Raw genomic sequence first — 18,161 nt, 5'->3', positions numbered from 1 at the left:
TTGCCGGGCCCTCCCGCACGCACATCATGTTTCCTTCCTCTGAAAAGGCAGGGAAAAAAAAAAAAAAAAAAACCTTCCCGGCAACGGGTCGCGCGGTCCGCGGAGCGGGCGTCAGCAGCGGCGTCTGCGCAGGCGCGCACGCTTGCGCAGAACGGCCCGGGGACGGGCGGGGGGTGAAGAAGGGGCCGGCCTTCGAGCGACAGCGACGCAAGATGGCAGCCACCACGGGCTCGGGTGAGCTGGGGCGCCGGGCCCGGCTGGCCAAGGGGGCGCGGGCTTGGGCCGGGGACCGAGGACCCGCAAAGGTCCCGCGGCGGGACCAGGGCCTCTGCGTTACCTCTGTCCGCTTGGCTCCGCGGTGGCGAGCCGGGCGGCCTGAGGGGGGAGGAGGAGCAGGCGGTGGCCGGAAGCACGGGCGGGGGCCTGAGGGGCCTGTGGGCGGCGCGGCGGGGCCCACAGGCTCCCCCGGGCGACGTGAGGGCCCGGCTGAGAGGAAGGACCGGCCCCAAGGCACCGCTGAGCGGCCGGAGCTAGCGAGGGGCGAGCCCCGAGGCATTTCTGAGGAGACGGAGGCTGGCGGCTCGGCGGGGACCAGGAGGTCTCCTAGGGGATGAGAAGGCTCCCCGAAACGGATGAGAGTCCTTTACTGGGTGCTGGAGGTCCGAGCGACGGGGCAGCCCCGGGATGTCCGTGTGGCAGGGACTTGAGAAAAGCCCTTAGGGAGGACGGGAGGAGAAAACGGGGTCTCGGGGGGTGACCGAGGATCCTGCATTGGTTGAGGGGACGGCTTCAGCGTTAGTTTGGGGGATGGGGTCAGCTGAGGAAATCTCCGTGTTGGTCGGGAAGGGGGCGTCTTGAGGTGGCTTTTCTGGGGGAAGGGGTATCAAAGCGCATCCCAACGGGACAAGTGAGAAGGGAAAAACGATCTCTCAGGTTCCAAAGGGATATGATCCCGTCATCATCAGGCTTTTACTTGAGGAGGATCAACTGAAGGAAGCTCCATGCAGTGGGTGAGAGTGAGGAAAAAAGTCCTGTTTCAGAGATTTTTTTCTTTCTTTCTTTTTTTTGGGGGGGGGGGGGAGAAGCGTCCTCTAGAAGTGTCTGTTTTGTGGCCATTGTCACTCCCTAGCACTCCTTTGGATGTTGGTAAAAGATACGTGGGTTCAGCTCAGAGGTTCCCCATTTAGTGGATGGGCATGGGGAGAGGGACAAACGAAGACTCTGGATGACTTTGGGGCAGGAAAGCTGGACAAACCCCCATCTCCATGAAGCAGAAGAGGAAATAAAGGGAGCTGTACTTTGAGAGAGGGAGGTTCATCCAGTGCCTTGTGGTTTGAGGGAGGCAGCATTTATTCTGAGACTCGATTCCTTGTTCTGCACTCCTAGGATGGGCCGGAGGATCAAATCCTGAAGGGTCTGTTTCAGAGTTAACGTTCTACAAATGGACCTCAGGGGATGGACTCAGATGGCTTTCTCGAGGAGGAGGGGTAAAGATTGGCTGGGGGAGGTCCCCCAGAGGGGTTGATGAGGCAAGAAAGATTTTGGAAGTGCAGGATTTGGGGGAAGACTGAATGTCCCCCTATGGCGAGAGAGCTGTACCCTGAGGTACCAGGGATGTTGGCCAAGGAGGTCCTCACAGAGAGGGTGATGATGAGGGAAGCAAGCAGGGCCACGAGCCTGGGTACTCAAATCCTCTGGTTAGTTAAGGCCACAGCATCAGCACTGTTAAGAGAGGCTTGGTGACCTAAAGGAAACAGGGTGAAGGGAGTCCCTCTTTCCAGGGTGTTGCTCCTCTAGTACCCCCAAGAAACCATCCTTGTCTGTTACTGTAGCAATAGAGAGAATTGGCTCTAGGGGATCAGACTGAAATGACCTATCACAAGCTGCCTTTTATACTTAGAGCAGTGGGGTCCCCGATGAAGCATAGAGGAGACCACATATCCTTTTCCTAGATTTTGATTTTTAGCTGGAATAGTGCTGAGTCAACTCTTTTTTTTTTTTTTTTTTTAAAGATACTGCCACAGAAGAGAGAGGCTGAGTCAGGCCAGACTGCTGTGAGAAACTTCTCACCATAATAGCACCCCTGTCAGGTTGCTGTGAAGTGGGGGCTACAGTGTAACTGTGGCAGCCAGCATTATGGTCATATTGCAGCTCAGCCCAGTTTGCAGTCACTTGAGATTGGCTACCTACAATCTGGTTTAACAGCTACTTAATTCTAACTTCTTGAAGCCCTGCCAATTGATGAGTGCTTCATAAATGCTAATGCAGTCAGATAAAACATCGTCAACTCCTGTCTAGTGTCAAAAGCACTTGGCATGGTGTAGATAGCATAGAACAGGCTTTAAGGTGCTCTAAATAGTGGGCTTCCGAAAAGTCCTTTGTTTATTCAACACACATTTACTGAGGGCCTGTTATGTCCCACTGTGAATAGTGGACAAGATAGACATAGCCCCTGTCCTTGAGGAGCTTACATTCTAGTCAGGAGGAAAGCCATTCAAGGACTAAATAATTAAGCCAATTTCAGATAGCAGTGCTATGAAGGAAATTGTGTGATGTGATACAGAGTGATAAAAGTAGTATCAGGGAAGGCTTCTCTGAGACGATGGCATTTGAACTGATGTAAATGATGGAAGGAGCCAACCCTGCAGTGTATATCATAGGCAAGAGAGGTAGAGACAGTGAGTGCAAAGGTCTTGTGGCAGGACCAAGCCCGGTCTGTTGAAAGAACAGGTAAAAGGCCATAGTGTGCACAAGAGGCTTGTTAAGGAAATAAGTTGGGCAGATATGGCTTTAGGTTTTATTAAGTGTGAAGGGAAGCCCTCAAAGTGGCCAATATGAAGTAGCATTAGGTAAATACTCATTGAATGGATGAGTCTTAATGACAGGGTGCCTGGCTGACTCAGTTGTTAGAGCATGTGACATTCAAACTCAGGGCTGTGAGTTTGAGCCCCACATTGGGCAGGGAGCCCACTTTAAGAAAAAGAGAGGATTGACAGGATCTGACCTGTGCCTCTATGCAGTGAAGGAGTACAGAGTGCTGAGAGTGGAAGCAGAAGGGCCATAATTGGGTTAAATAAAAATGAATGTTCAGGCCTCTGCTTTCTAACCATGAGAAGTCTTTCAGGTTGTTCAGGGACCTTGAGGCCTTCCTTAGTCAGGTTTAGAAGAAGCCACTTGATTAATCTATGCCCCTAGTTGCCAGGAAACAGCCCTGAAGTCTTTGAGTTCAAGTTCCTGTAAAGGCCTGGCCTTCGTTTTTTGGTGGTGGTGGTGGTTTTGTTTTTTTTGGGTGGGGGGAGGGTTTTTTTTTTTTTTTTTTTTTTTTTATGATCAGTGCTTTCTACACTTTGCTGCAACACCTTGCCACCTCCCGTGGTTCTGCAGTGCATGAATTCTGCATAGATCCTAGAGCATGGTACTGTGAGGAGCCTATGAGAATCCCTCAAGATGCCAGTGCTGTGACAGGTGACTTCCTCCTGCCTTGGCCAGGATTGCAGAATCGCAAGCCCTTGGTTGGCAGGCCCTTCCTTTCACCCAGCATCCTACAGTCTTCCCTGACTGTTAACCAGAAACCTGAGTGCCAGAAGAATAAGCCCTGGCTGGGCCTAATTTTAAATTTGCATTCACTAGAGTGGCCTCCTCTACACACTTGGCGTATGCAACTTTACCCATATGGGCAGTGGAGGTTAAGTAGTCTTCCATTCCATTCATGGGTGTTCCCAGAGAGCTGATGATGGGATATGAGAACCTGTAGTCTGTGAAGTTGATCTTGTTCCTGTATGTCTCACTGTGTAAGTATCTTGTGCTGATTGTAGCCAGCTGCCTTTTATACAACGTGGGCCCTGTGTTCAAGAGAACTGCCTTGTGATACTTAGTGCTCAGCTGGAGCACTCTGCTCCGGTGATGGTTGGTCCAGTACAACCTATTACTCTGTTCAGGGTGTCCCAAGGTTAATTTTGATGGTTATGATTTTCCCCTTCATGGTAACTTTCAAACCATACTTTTCACTCTACCACATTCTCTTTCTCCCTCCCCTTGTCTCTCACCTGGATTGTAGCTACAGTGCTTTGATAAAAACGAAATACAGAATATGAAGTCAGGAATCCTCTGTTTAATTCCAAAAGGCCCCAGTGAAGTACAGAGCAGTACATTTGGTGAAGTAAACATGTAACACTCTAAAACACTTTGGAGGGATCCCTGGGTGGCGCAGCGGTTTGGCGCCTGCCTTTGGCCCAGGGCGCGATCCTGGAGACCCGGGATCGAATCCCACGTTGGGCTCCCTGCATGGAGCCTGCTTCTCCCTCTGCCTATGTCTGTGCTTCTCTCTCTCTCTCTCTGTGTGTGTGTGTGTGACTATCATAAATAAATAAATAAATAAATAAATAAATAAATAAATAAATAAATAATTAAAAAAAACAAAAACAAAAAAAACACTTTGGAGTTTCCAGGTAATTTGACTTACCTGTTATGTCATCTCATCCAACACTCCACAACCGCATGAACTAACCAGAGAAAATTTTGTCCCCACAGCATTACTGAGGGAAAAGGGTGGCTGAGTGATGGCACTCAGACTAGAGCCCAGGGGGTTTGGCTCCACCTCCCTCTCCAACCTGCTCCAGTACCATAGGAAAGAAATGGAAAGGCATGCATTTTTGGCGTGTTCTCTTCCTGGGTCTTGGAGTGTTTAATCTTGGTGAGAGAACGGGCTTTAATGAGAAGGATCTGACAGCTGTAGCAGGGACTTACAGCAGCCCTGGCCACTGTTTGTCCCATTCTGGGTAATCTGCTGTCCAATGAGTATGATGTCCATTTTTAAGGAAGCTCTTTCTTATACCTTATATTCTGCTCACCGGACTTGGAGCCCCTCATATCATTTACAAAGTAGGGCCTTGCTTTCATTTACACGCAAGGGCTTCAGACCTTTTTTTTTTTTTTTTTTTTAAGAAGGTAGGGAGGGTTAGAGGGAGAGAAAGAATCCTAAGCAGCCTCCATGCCCAGAGCGGAGCCTGACACAGGCTTGATCTCACAACCCTGAGATCATGACCTGAGCTGAAATCCAGAGTTGGACACCCAGTCAACTGAGCCACCCAGGCACCCCCAGACTAATTTTTGAAGTCCATTTCTAGGGTCTGCTGTGTACTAGACGTTGTATTAAATTCAGTCAAATTAAATGATCTCCTCACCATAGTCCTCTGAAACTGGTAACTGTCTTGAAGGTGAGAAATGGGCACAGATCCAGTGACTTGCAAAGCTAGGGTACAGAACCTGGTACCGTTCTGCTCCAGGGCATGTGCTCTTGGCCACATTATCATCCAGCCCCCATTGCCTTCTCTCCAGCTAGGCATCTCACATTTCTTCAGCCCCTGGCAGGTCTGTTGACACATTTCCAACTTGGCCAATTAGGGTTCTTTTATGGGTGGATAGTTGCCGCTCTCAGGGTCCTTTCCTTATTGTCCACCCATCACAAATGCAGTAGATATAACCCAACAAAAGATGCTAAATCTTCCTCTCTGTCTCCACTGTTGTCATTTCTGCCAAACCAGAACCATTTCTCACCTGGAAGACTGCAGAAGCCAGCTTCCAGTCTTAACCCTTTTCCAGTTCATTCTCTAGAGGAGGAACAGTGATCCTTTGCAGACTGAAAACAAAAACTGCCAGTCCACTGCAGAAAGCCTTAGAGTCTATAATCTCCCTACACTTTGAATCCAGTCATACTCTCTGGGGCCCAGAAGGCCCTCTTTGGTCTCAGTCCTGCCCACCCCCTGACCTCCTCTTGTGATATCACTCACACCTCTGCTCTTGCTCTAACCCCTTTGGAAAGTTCTGCCTCCTATTCTTCAGGTCTCCACTCTGCAGAAAGGCCATCCCTGACCACCGCATTCAGTACAGTCTTCTCAGTCATTATCACATCTCTCTTCTGTTCTCTTCTAAACCGCTCACCTTACCTGAAGTTCTCTTATTTGCATTCTTGCTTGTTTTCTGTGCTTTTCCACTAGGGTAGGATTCTAAACTGTTCTGAACTACTATGTTGTGGTACCCAGCATAGGCTCTGGCATAGTAGGTGCTCAGTATGTATTGACTGTTGCGGTGAATTAATCCAAGGTCTCACCTTGATATAGCCACATATGTAAATTTGATGTATTTGAAGAAACAATGTATCTGATAAGGCAGAAGCAAAAGTGACTCTTCAGCCTTTCAAAAAAGGAAAGCTCTTATCCTGATAAGTTGGTATTTCTAGGGGGACATTAGCATAGGCTTAACTTGGTCCTCTCCCGTAACTGTCCTGATACGCTTCCCACATCTTATTCTTTGTCTCCACCCCAGTCAGAGAAAATCTGGTCCTTGGTCACCCTAGTGTCAGAGAAACCCAATGCCTCGCATTTTGTCACCAGCTGTTTGTTGTCCCATTGTCTGGACTGTAAAGACAGATTGCCACCGTTCTTCCCCTAGATCAGCAGCTCTTAAACTAGCGTCCAGATCACCAGGATTACTTGTTCAATTGCGAGCCTCCACCCTTAGGGTTCCAGATATAGTACCTCTGTAGTGTGTTGTGGTGTTCTGGAATGGGGACTGCGAATTTACGTTTCTAATTAGTTCCCAAGTGATGTGTAGGCTGCAGGTCTGGGGACCATCCTTGGAGGACAGTTGCTGTAGAGGAGAGAAAGATTCTGCTCCTCTGGGCAGAGACTAAATAGGAGCCAGACTGCGCTCGCCACTGCTCAGGAATAAAAGTTACCTGCCCCTGACTTTATACCTACTTTTCAGGAACATTGAAGCTGGTACATCACTTTCCAGGCCTCCTTATTTTCCAAAACGGGAGCAGCACCAGACTCCTAGTTTAGTTCACTGTCTTCCTTAAATGGGCAACCAAACCAGTTTTAACTGGCAACTTTCTTTTTAAGAGAAAACCTATGAGGTCCTGCCAGGCAAGGGTTTTCCAGGACTGGCGTGCTACAGTAGCGGCTGCTTTGTGGTCGTGACTTTCCCAAAAGGTGTTTAAAGGGCTTCCCATCCATTTTGTACCACAAATACTTTACTATGTTGCTGTGTTTCAGAGTACTTCATTAAATGTTTTACTATGACATGGTGTAAAACCCTATCAAATATTCATGCTTTTTCAACCTGGTTGTTGTATTTTCTTTGTAATATCCTGCAGCTGCTGACTTTTCAGTTTATATTTAGCCAGGAGAATAACTGGCTGACTTTTGATACTGACACAGATCCAGGAAAAATCCTTCTGGAAGGAATTCTGAAGTAACAGGACAAATATTTTCTTTCAAGAAATCTTGGACTACTGTGGTATTTTAGCACCTTGGTGAAGTTATCTTAACATTTTCATAGTTAACTTTTTTAATAGCTTACTAAGATTAACATTAGTTCACTTTTACATCCTCTGTATTGTCTGTTACTTGAAGCTGCTTTTCCAGCTGCCTTTTGGTGTCAGATTCACACACAAATATTAGGAATCTTAAAATTGAGATTGATTCAGGGGATTAAAGTGCCATAGGAATTAAACGTACATTGGAGTATTCTTAAGTTTTTCTGATCTGTGATGCTTTTTGTTCTTTGGCATGTGTGGATTTAATTTTTAAATATATTCACTGAAATCTTTTGCTAAAATTAAGGTATCATGATTTTAAACCTATACTCTCTATTCAGAATGATATGAAGTCCTAACTTGTGACTGATATAAGATCTATAAGATCTCTGAAACTCCACGAGTCTATATATTTTTTTAAAGATTTTATTTTTATGTAATCTCTACACCCACCCTAGGGCTTAACTCCACAACCCCGAGATCAAGAGTCTCACACACTCCACCTACTGAATCAGCCAGGCGCCCCTGAACTCCACCAATATTTGGATTTGTCCCCGGACGTTCTAGCACTAGGGTGTAGTCAGGCCATTTGGAGTTAAATGTGCTTACTTTGTAGAAAATACTGATGTATTAACATTGTGTACAGTTTCTAAAGGGTGTAAAATATGAGTAACATGCTTTTATGTATATTTTATGAAACAGTTCATTTTGTAGTGAAGAATCCTTTGGCTTGTGTGATTTAGGTAAAAAAAAAAAACAAAAAAAGTTTTTCCTCATTAAAAAAAATGTAGGAAAAAAATAAAAATAAAAAAAAAATAAAAAATAAATGTAGGTTTCCCTAAAAGTCTCTATCATAGTTGATTTAAAAAATAAAACTTGTTACTCATTTTTAATTATCTCAAAAGACATTAGGTATCTCAGTTACATGGTATCATGATATCAGTGTTCAGTTTTTTTGGCCACAGTAGACCATGTTAGAGTTTATGGTAGCAAAGGAAGAGCTACTGCTGTTTCTTCAATCAGGAAACATTTATTGAGTACCATTGTATGCCAGGTAACATACCATATTCTGGGGAGGCAGGATTGAATGAGTCACAGCTCTAACTCGGGAAGCTCTGGGAGTGAGTCAGACCATAAAAAGGAAAGAAAATAAAATTTTAAGAAAAAAGAAAAGGTCCAGCACAGACATTGTGTGAGGAGGGTAAAGGGATATGAGTGAGGAGTGCTCTGAGAAGACCTCTGTAAACTGCCTGGCTTCAAAATTAAGATTTCTACTTCTCAAGATCTTTCAGAACTCAGTGTATAACTTACCTTCCGCTACTTAAAATCCATACTTTGATACTCTTTCTAATATTAAGACTTTCTTTTAATAGTGCTATGAATGTTTCCATGCTATATTTTCTGAAAGAAGATCCCTCGCTAACACCCAGCCACCCATTCATTCAGTCAACAAGCATTTGAGCACATACTCTGACACAGCACTCTTTGAGGGGTTGAAGATTTGGCAGTGAACAAAAAGATGAAGTTTTACTTTCATGGAGCTTATTTATATTCAGGTGGTGGGAGAGAGTAAACAACTAATGAAGGAGAAATGAATATATTTAAAATGTCAAGTGGTAACCATTGCTATGAAGAAAAACAAAGCAAGATAAGGGAATGGGAAATTAATTCAACCTTAGTGAGGAAGAGAGCCAGCCCACCAGCCATTCAGAGAATCCCCGGGGTGAGGCAAAGAGAGAGGGTGCCAGTTCTTTCAGGAATAGAGAGAAAGGTGGTGTGGCTGAAGGACAAGGAGCACGGGAGAGGGTGGTGGGAAATGCTGGGGATACAGGTGGTGCTCTGGAGGCAGGATAAGGCGTTCTGGTGAGTGCTAGGTGGGTGGAGGGCTGAGTAAGTGACTGGAGCGAACTTGTAAAAACTCACTGTGGCGACTAGAGGTCAGTAGGCTTAGCAACCAATTAGGATGCTGAAGGGGCCACAGACTATAGCGATCACAGTGAACAAGGCGAAAATGACCATATTTGGAATATATTTGGAAATGGATTGGGTATGGGATGTAAAGGAAAGCTTTCTCATCTTGACTCCAAGATGTTCGGCCAGAGCAATCTGGTAAATGTTTGTGCCATATACGGAGTTAGAGGAGTAGGTGGTTTTGGGGTTTTTTGGGGGAAGGGGGGGTGTTTTTGTTTTTGTTTTTTCTATTTCTTTTGAGGAGTACAAGGGAGTTCTATTTTGAAGTGTTTTTAAGTTGGAGAGGCCTCGTAGGCATCTAAACTGAGATTTCAGGGGGTCAGTTAATTGGAAATGTAAATTGTAAAGTCACCACCAGCCTCCTTAGTCTGGGTAAAATCTCTTGGCAGCCAGTATTTGGAGGTTAGGGAGGTGAGGCCTAGAAGCCAGTGAGGTAGGAAGAGAACCTGAGGCTCAGGGAAGCCCCTAGAGTTGCTGCTGGAGCTCTAGGAAGGGGGGTTAGGGGCTGAAATTCTGCCCAGGATTTGGCTAGAGGGTGCCTCTGGTGCCCCTGACCAAAGCGGTTTCGGTGAGTGGCTAGACAGCAAAGGCTGACTAGAGTAGGTGCAAGTAAGGTGAGGAATGGCAGACAAGGAGTCTAGATAACACTTTTGAGGTTTTTCTGCTAAGTAAGAAGAGACCAAGAAATGAGACGGTAGCAGAAAAGGGTATGGGATCAAGTGAGGGTTTTGGTCTTCGTTTTATGATGAATGATACAATGTGCTAATGAAAGTGATTCGATAGAAAAATTACTCTGCCAGATATTACACACAGCACTTTACAGGTTTTATCTCATCGATTCTTCTTGCCGCCCATAGAGACAGGAATGAAGGTGTCCCCATTGGTTGAGGCTCGAGGTAACTGCTATAGTCACACAGCTGGATTGCTAGGAAGCTGTGGAGCGAGGACTTGGTCCCAGGTCGTGTTCTTAAACCTCTGTGCAGAGATTATAGAATTGTCTCTAGAGTGTACTCTTAATTTTTTGTGTGTGTGGGGGGAGATAATTTAGCCGTTGCTCTGATGAACATTTAAAAAATAGAATGGTATGGGGCACCTGGCTGGCTCAAGTCAGTATAGCATGAGATTCTTGATCTTGGGGTTTTAAGTTCCCATGTTGGCTGTAGAGATTACTTAAAAATAGAACCTTAAAAAAAAAAAAAGAATGGTAGACCAAGTATCTTTGTGATTGTGTGTTTGTGACATCTAAAGATCTTTTATGTCAGTATACCATACAAGCATGGGTGACTTTTGTGCTTTGGGGGGGCAGGGCAGAACAAGAGTAAGGGTGAGGGCCAGAGCAAAAGAAAGAGAATCTTAAGCAGGTCCCACATGCACGGTGCAGAGCCAGATACAGGGCTTGATCTCAAGACCCTGAGATCATGAGCTGAGCTGAAATCAAGTCAGACACTTAACTGGCTGAGCCACACAGGTGCTCCTGTGCTTATTTATTTTAAATGGAGTTTGCATACCTTTTTAGCCTCACCTCCAACTCCAGTTTTGGATTTTTCAACAAGTACTTACGTAAACCCTGCTGTGTACAGGCTAGTTGTTGTTGTCACTTTGTGAAAATGAAAACTACCACCACAGTCATGCAAATATGCACTGCCTTAAATCTCTTAACATTCCTTCTGTTTCCCATACCCTGCGCCTATAAGAAGTTGATACAAGGGGGATCCCTGGGTGGCGCAGCGGTTTGGTGCCTGCCTTTGGCCCACGGTGCGATCCTGGAGACCCGGGATCAAGTCCCACATCAGGCTCCCGGTGCATGGAGCCTTGCTTCTCCCTCTGTCTCTGCCTATGTCTCTGCCTCTCTCTCTCTATGACTATCATAAATAAATAAAAATTGAAAAAAATTAAAAAAAAAAAGAAGTTGATACAATGTTCTGCCACAGTATTTGCTCTAAGCAAATGCTTCTGGCTTTGCATCCTGAGACATTTATGGTTGCATACCCCTAACCTGGCCTCTTATCCTTCCCAGCCCACCCTGAAGGTTACCCAGGAGATTGGTCTTATCTCTCCTCCTACTTGGAGCCTTCTGTGGCTCCCGCCTAGTGACCCTGGGGATTAATAAAGTCCAGCTTCTTGACGGTATGGCCCAACTTCTTTAGCTTTCGTCAAATTCAGAGGGGCCTAGGACCCCTACAAAGGCTAAGAAATATTGTCCTATGATAGGTTATATTTCTTATATCCGAAGTTTTGATACTGTTTTGTTTTATTGAGCTTTGTATGTATAGATCTTGCTTTCATAGTGAGATTTTATATTCCATTTGGGAGACTTCTGTTTTTATTTCTTTAATAGCTCCTCAAAGGTCTGGCATGGTACTGAATAAAAAGTTGGATATTATTGCACAGAAAGAAATTGTGTACATATATGTTACTGACAAATTTATATATGGAAATTTTGACAAGCAGATAAAAAGCCTAGCAAACTTTTTTTTTTAAATATTTTTAATTTTTATTTATTTATGATAGTCACAGAGAGAGAGAGAGAGAGAGAGAGAGAGAGAGGCAGAGACACAGGCAGAGGGAGAAGCAGGCTCCATGCACCGGGAGCCCGATGTGGGATTCGATCCCGGGTCTCCAGGATCGCGCCCTGGGCCAAAGGCAGGCGCCAAACCGCTGCGCCACCCAGGGATCCCCCTAGCAAACTTTTTAAATTGCAGTCCTTAAATGTGTGGATTTTTTGCTTGGAAGTGTGGAGTGAGCTCAGTTTTACTGCCATTAAACATGGTGAATCCCAGAATGGTACCTTACCAAGTAGAGTTCAGTAAACTAGTTAATCAGGTGCCAAGTAGCCACTTATGTGTAAATATCAGAAAAAAACTAAATGAACCACTCCATAATTTTATAATTCCTGATTTCTGCTAGCTGTTACTATTCCCCAGACTTTGCTGTTAGTCGGTTTTTGTTTTTGTTTTTTAAGATTTTATTTATTCATTCATGAGAGACACAGAGCGAGAGGCAGAGACAGACAGAAGGAGAAGCAGGCTCCCTGTGGGAAGCCCAATGCAGGACCCCATCCCAGGACCCTAGGATCACAACCTGAGCCAAAGGCAGATGCCCAACCATGAAGCCACCCAGGTGCCCTGTTAGTCAGTTTTTGAGTAAAAATGAAAGTTTATGTCTTAGTAAAAATGAATTCAAAGTGACAGTCCCTTTTAAAGCTATACAGTTTGTAGACTTAAACTCTTCAATATTTAGCTGTATAAAGGTTAACAGAGTACTTACCCACCCAATGCCAGATTAGGACAGTGTTTATCAATCTTTACTTTTCTAACAAAAGAAAGGGTTTAAAATATTCTCTGGGCTAAATCTAGGATGTTAAGGATCAAAGAGAATCTTGAGAACAATTAGGTGACCCCAAATGCATGGTGGTGGTCCATAAGCAGAACCTGACCCACAGACACTTGGCCAGACCAAAGGAGTGACTGTCCCCCTTGGACAGTTCTTAACACTCCTTGTTTTAAGTCAGACATTAAATTTGTAAAGCCATCCCACTCTTCTGATTTTCTTTTGTTCTTCGGAAACTGTAATTACTTCATAAGATATGTTATTTAATTCAACACGTGATGATTTATTGTGATTAGTTTTAAATGAATTAAATATTTTTTACATTTCTCAATTTTGATTTCTAATTTGACAGGTATCAATATCTATAACCCACATAAGCAAAGGCTCTTTGAAGTCTTCAGTAATTTTTAAGAGAGTATAAAGTAGTCTTGAGACCAGAAAAGCTTGAGAGCTGCTGTTCAAATGGAATGAATGCTTACTGTAATGAATCAATATATAGTACAATTATATTTATATGTATGTTCCAACTCTCGCTTGGAATGTTTTTTGACTACCTAATAGATACTAGCCAATCCAAAGTTTTTGATTTTTTTAAACTTTTATTTATTTATTTAAAGATTTTATTATTTATGAGACACACACACAGAGACAGAGACACAGGCAGAGGGAGAAGCAGGCTCCATGCAGGGAGCGTGACGTGGGATTCGATCCCAGGTCTCCAGGATCACACCCTGGGCTGAAGGCAGCACTAAACTGCTGAGCTAAAGCTAAACCGGGCTGCCCTAAACTTTTTTTTAAAAGTAGGCTCCACACCCATCATGGGACTTGAACACACAGCCCAGATATCAAGACATCAAGAGTTGGATGCTTAACTGACTGAGACACCCAGGCATCCCTTAAACTATTTCTGATGCCTGTTTTAGAACTTGAATCAAATTGAATGATCCTATAATGTCAGTACTGCAGTAACTGCACACTGCTTTGACCTGTGTGGTGCTCTGTGACTATTCCAAATGCTAACCTAAAATAAGTTGAACTGATTATTTCTTTGGTTCAGTTGTGTACATGGGCTTAAATTAAATGTCCAATCCTAGGGCAGCGCCGGTGGCGTAGCGGTTTAGTGCCGCCTGCAGCCTGGGGTGTGATCCTGGAGACCCAGGATCAAGTCCCATGTCAGGCTTCCTGTATGGAGCCTGCTTCTCCTCTGCCTGTGTCTCTGTCTCTATGAATAAATAAAATATATTTTTTTAAAAATGTCTAATCCTAATAGAAAGGTCTGTTGGAAGTATAGGATTAAATAATAGAATATTTTTACCTATTTCACAAGTAGAAATCAAACATCAGAAAAATAAAACTTGGGGGCACCTGGGTGGCTCAGTCTATTAAGCATCTGCCTTTGGCTCAGGTCATGATCCCAGGGTCCTGGGATCAAGTCTCATATTTGGCTCCTGCTCAGCAGGGAGTCTGCTTCTCCCTCTCCCTCTTGCCCTCCCCCTTCTCATGCTCTCTCTCTCTCTCTCTCTCTCTCTCAAATAAATAAAATCTTAAGGAAAAAAACATAACTTGAATTCAGTATTTGTTTGAAACTAGTACAATGAGCCTGTGATCTTTGGATTAAGATTCCCTAATCAGATCTGGTTGTTAATGAAGAGACATTTCTAGCCATAAAGTTTTTGTTAAAAATTTTTAAAAATATTTTATTTATTTATTCACGAGAGACACACAGAGAGAAGCAGAGACACAGGCAGAATCTGCATGGAGCCCGATGTAGGACTCAATCCCAGGACTCCTGGGATCATGCCCCCAGCCAAAGGCAGACGCTCAACCGCTGAGCCACCCAGCCATCCCATTTTTTTTTTAGACAGGCAGAGGGAGAAGCAGGCTCCATGCAGGGAGCCTGATTTGTTAAAGTGTATAAGAGAAATAGTTGTACTGGAAATAGTTAATCCTGCCTGATTGAAATACCTTACACAAAAAGGCACACATGTGTGAAATAGAGGTCACACACATAGCTTCCATTTAGTAATGAAGGGCTTAGCTATGGGAGCTGTTGTACTTTGCCATTGTTCATTTGTCTTAAACAAGTTTTAATAAAATTTGAAAACATGAACCACTTAAAATTAGTCACTTAGGAAAACCATTAAGTGAGATTCCTACCTCAGAGAATCCTTGATCTGTACTCTAATTAGGGGTCATATAACTGAGGCCCTGAGAAGATAAGGGAGCTTGATGGGTATCTAGGGGAACAGTGTTCCAGGCAGTGGGAACAGCAAATGTGAAAGCCCAAACGATGGCATTGTCTAGAGTATAGTTGGCATAGTTCCTAAATGTGTTTTGTTTGGCAAATAACAAGATCATCGTAAAAGAAATTAGAAAATACAGAAAGGTAGGGGATAGGAATTAAAGAGTGCACTTAAGATAAAAAAATAAAAACAATTAAAAAAATACAGGAAAGGAGTTGGAATCACCCATATACTTAGAGATAACCACTGTCACTGTCGGTCTCTCACCCATTCAACTTCTTTTTTTTTTTTTTTTTTTTTTAGATTTTATTTATTTATTCATGAAAGACAGAGAGAGGGGGGTGGATAGAGACATAGGCAGAGGGAGAAGCAGGCTCCCTGCAAGGAGCCCGATGCGGGACTTGATCCCGGATCCTGGGATCATGCCCTGAGCAGAAGGCAGATGCTTAACCGCTGAGCCACTCAAGCATCCCCCCCCATTCAACTTTCTTAAGCTTCTTGAAATATTACCTAGCATCTGTATTAGTTTTCTAGGTCTGATAAAACACCACCACACACTGAGTAGCTTATACAACAGGAATTTATTTGCTCATAGCTCTGGAGGCTAAAAGTCCAAGATCAAGGTGTCAACAGGTTCATTTCTTCTTAGGCCTCTCCCCTTGGCTTGCCAAGGGCTGCCCTTCCTGTGTCTACACAGTCTTTCCTCCATTCACTTGTGCATCCCTATTTCTTTGTGTGTCTAAATTTCCTCCTCTTTTAAGGACACCAAATTGGATTAGGGCTCATCCTAATGGACTCATTTTATTTTTCATTTATGTGTGTTTGTGTTGTTGGTGTTTTGTTTTGTTTTTGTTTTAAGAGAGTCTGTATGCTGGGTAGGGAGGAGGGGGGGAGAGAGAGAATTCTAAGCAGGCTCCCTGCCCAGTGAGGAGCCCATCAGATGGAGATGGGGCTCCATCTGATGACTCTGAGATCATTACCCAAGCCAAAATCAAGAGTTGGATGCTCAACCAACTGAGCCACCCAGGGGCCCCTTTTATTTATATTTTTTAAGAGATGTTATATGTTTTTTAAGTAAATTCCATCTCCAACATGGGGCTTGAACTCAGAACCCCAAGATCAACAGTCAAATGCTCTACCTTCTGAACCAGCTACATGCCCCAATGGACTCATTTTAACCTAATCACCTCTTTGAAGACTTTCATTTCCAAATACTGTCACATTCTGAGATGCTAGCAGTTAGGGCTTTAACTTGCAGGGACACAATTCAGCCTGTTACACCATTTGATATTTATCAGTCTTCCTATCTGTATGATTTTGTGTTCTTTTGGTATTCATTTTTGTGAGAATAGGCTTATACATTAAACAGTGGTAAAAGCAGTAGTTGAACATAGTGATCCCGCTCCCCGCTCTACTGCCCAGAGAAATGAAGATTACTGAAGATTCAGATTTAACTCTCTCTGGACAAAAGGCATTGTATTGTTTGGCTTTTTTTTTTTTTTTTTTTTTTTTTTGGCTTATAATGTCACAAACATCCTTTAGTTTTGTGTTTGCTAGAAAACACAATCCACTATAGTTGAATAATTCAGGTGACTATTTGGATTGAAAACACCTGGGTGGCTTAGCAGTTGAGCGTCTGCCTTCAACTCAGGGTGTGATCTTGGGGTCCCAGGATCAAGTCCCACATCAGGCTCCCTGCATGGAGCCTGCTTGCTTCTCCCTCTGCCTATGTCTCTGCCTCTCTCTGTGTCTCTCATGAATAAATAAAATATTTTTTTTAAATGCCAATGTTTTCCAAACGAACCATTCAAGTATACATTCCAGTTTATTCTGTTTACTTTCAGGTACTGTGTCGTTTATTTATTTATTTATTTATTTTATTTGTGTCATTTAAAACTACCTTCAAACAGCCAACTCTCTTGCTTACATTTATGTTAAGAAATTTCTTACCATCATTGTACATGGGAAATTTGTACATTACTTGCCTTAAATTATTCTTAAATACATAACTGTAAAATGAGGTGTTCATTTATGTGCCACTAGCAACTCCACCCTTCCACTTGCTTGGACAAAAGCCTAGAAGTCATAGGTAACTACTCTTTTTTCCTACTTCTCAAGCAATCTGACAGCAAATCTTACCAGTTTATACATAACTCCCAAATACCTGGAATTGTGCTGTTTCTCACTACCTTTACTGGTCCAAGCCAGTATTTTCTTTTGCTAAGATTATTGCCGTAGGCCCTAGCTCCCTTCATTTTATTCTGCACACAGCAGTCAGAGGATCCTATTTAAAAAAGCAAGTTAGATCCTGTCACTCCTCTGTTCAGAACTCCAGTGGCTTCTCAGGTCAGTAGTAGTTGGAGTCCTTAACGACCCACTGCTCTTCCATCTCACTGACTCAGTTTTAGCTGAATTAGGATCTTGCTGTTCTTTGACATCCCAGGCAAAGTCTTACCCAAGGGTCTTAGCACTTGCTGTTTCTTCATTGGAAGACCCCCCTGAGCTGTGCATAGGTCATGCTCCTTCATGTGAGGTCTTAGTCATGACATCTGGTCTCAGTAAGGCTTTCTGTGATCACTCCATTTAATGTTGTAGCTCTTCCCCCATTACTCCCTGCTCCAGAACTCCCAACAGCTGTCCTCCTATATATATATAGTTCGTATTTTTGTTTTGTCATTTTATGTTTCCCACTAGAAGGTAAGCTCCATGAGGACAGGCATTTTTGTTTTGTTCACTGCTTATTCCCCATTGCCTAGGAAAGTGCCTGACCTATAGTGGATTCTCGGGTATTTACTCCAGTTGAATGAATAGTAGCGGGAGTCCCACCTTAGAAAACACAAGGTATACTGGGAACACCTCCCAGTCTGGAGTCTCTCCAGTGGGTTTTCCTCCACGGTTACGTGGTAAGTGCTGCTCGCTTCATGGAGTTTGGCCAGTTGGGGGCTCAGCATTGAAGGCAAGAGAGAGCTTGTAACTTGTCTGAATCTGAGGGGTTTTTTCCCCCAGAGGTAATAGTTCAAATGCCAGGGAGGGAGGTGGGAGGAGGGGAGAGGCAGGCAGGATTGGTTGGGAGAGCATCCCTGGGAGAGTTACTTGGTGCCCAAGCACAGGAAGAAAATTGCTCTCCCTGCCCTCCCACAGCCTCGTCCCCTACCTGGCCCCAATGCCTCGGCTCTGTTCTGGAAAACACCCAGAAATGGCTCAAGCCTCAATCTGAACTCAGGTATAGTAGCTTGAACCTATGAGATGTGTTTGTGTGATTCCTTCCGTGAGCTACTTGCCAGGCTTTGGAATTTCAG

General features: G+C 44.0%; 1 protein-coding gene across 3 annotated transcripts in view; it reads left to right on the top strand.

Moving 5' to 3' along the window:
• Positions 1 to 127: 127 nt before the first annotated feature.
• UBE2V1 (ubiquitin conjugating enzyme E2 V1) overlaps positions 128 to 18,161 on the top strand; it is a 31,086-nt gene continuing 13,052 nt past the window's right edge. The window contains exons 1-2 of one of the 3 annotated variants that reach the window (XM_072801411.1): positions 178 to 234; positions 18,004 to 18,085. Coding sequence is in view for 2 of the 3 variants with exons in the window: in XM_072801409.1 (XP_072657510.1) it covers positions 611 to 659 (49 nt within the window). In the remaining variant the exon portion in view is untranslated. Of the gene's footprint in view, positions 235 to 528; positions 660 to 18,003; positions 18,086 to 18,161 lie in introns of those variants that run through there. The other 2 variants (XM_072801410.1, XM_072801409.1) reach the window with 2 other exon arrangements.

The sequence above is a fragment of the Canis lupus genome, chromosome 26 (genome assembly GCF_048164855.1).
Source record: "Canis lupus baileyi chromosome 26, mCanLup2.hap1, whole genome shotgun sequence".
NCBI classification, from domain to species: Eukaryota; Metazoa; Chordata; class Mammalia; order Carnivora; family Canidae; genus Canis; species Canis lupus.
Note: the sequence above shows the minus strand (reverse complement) of the source record. Positions and strands in the feature narration are given on the sequence as shown.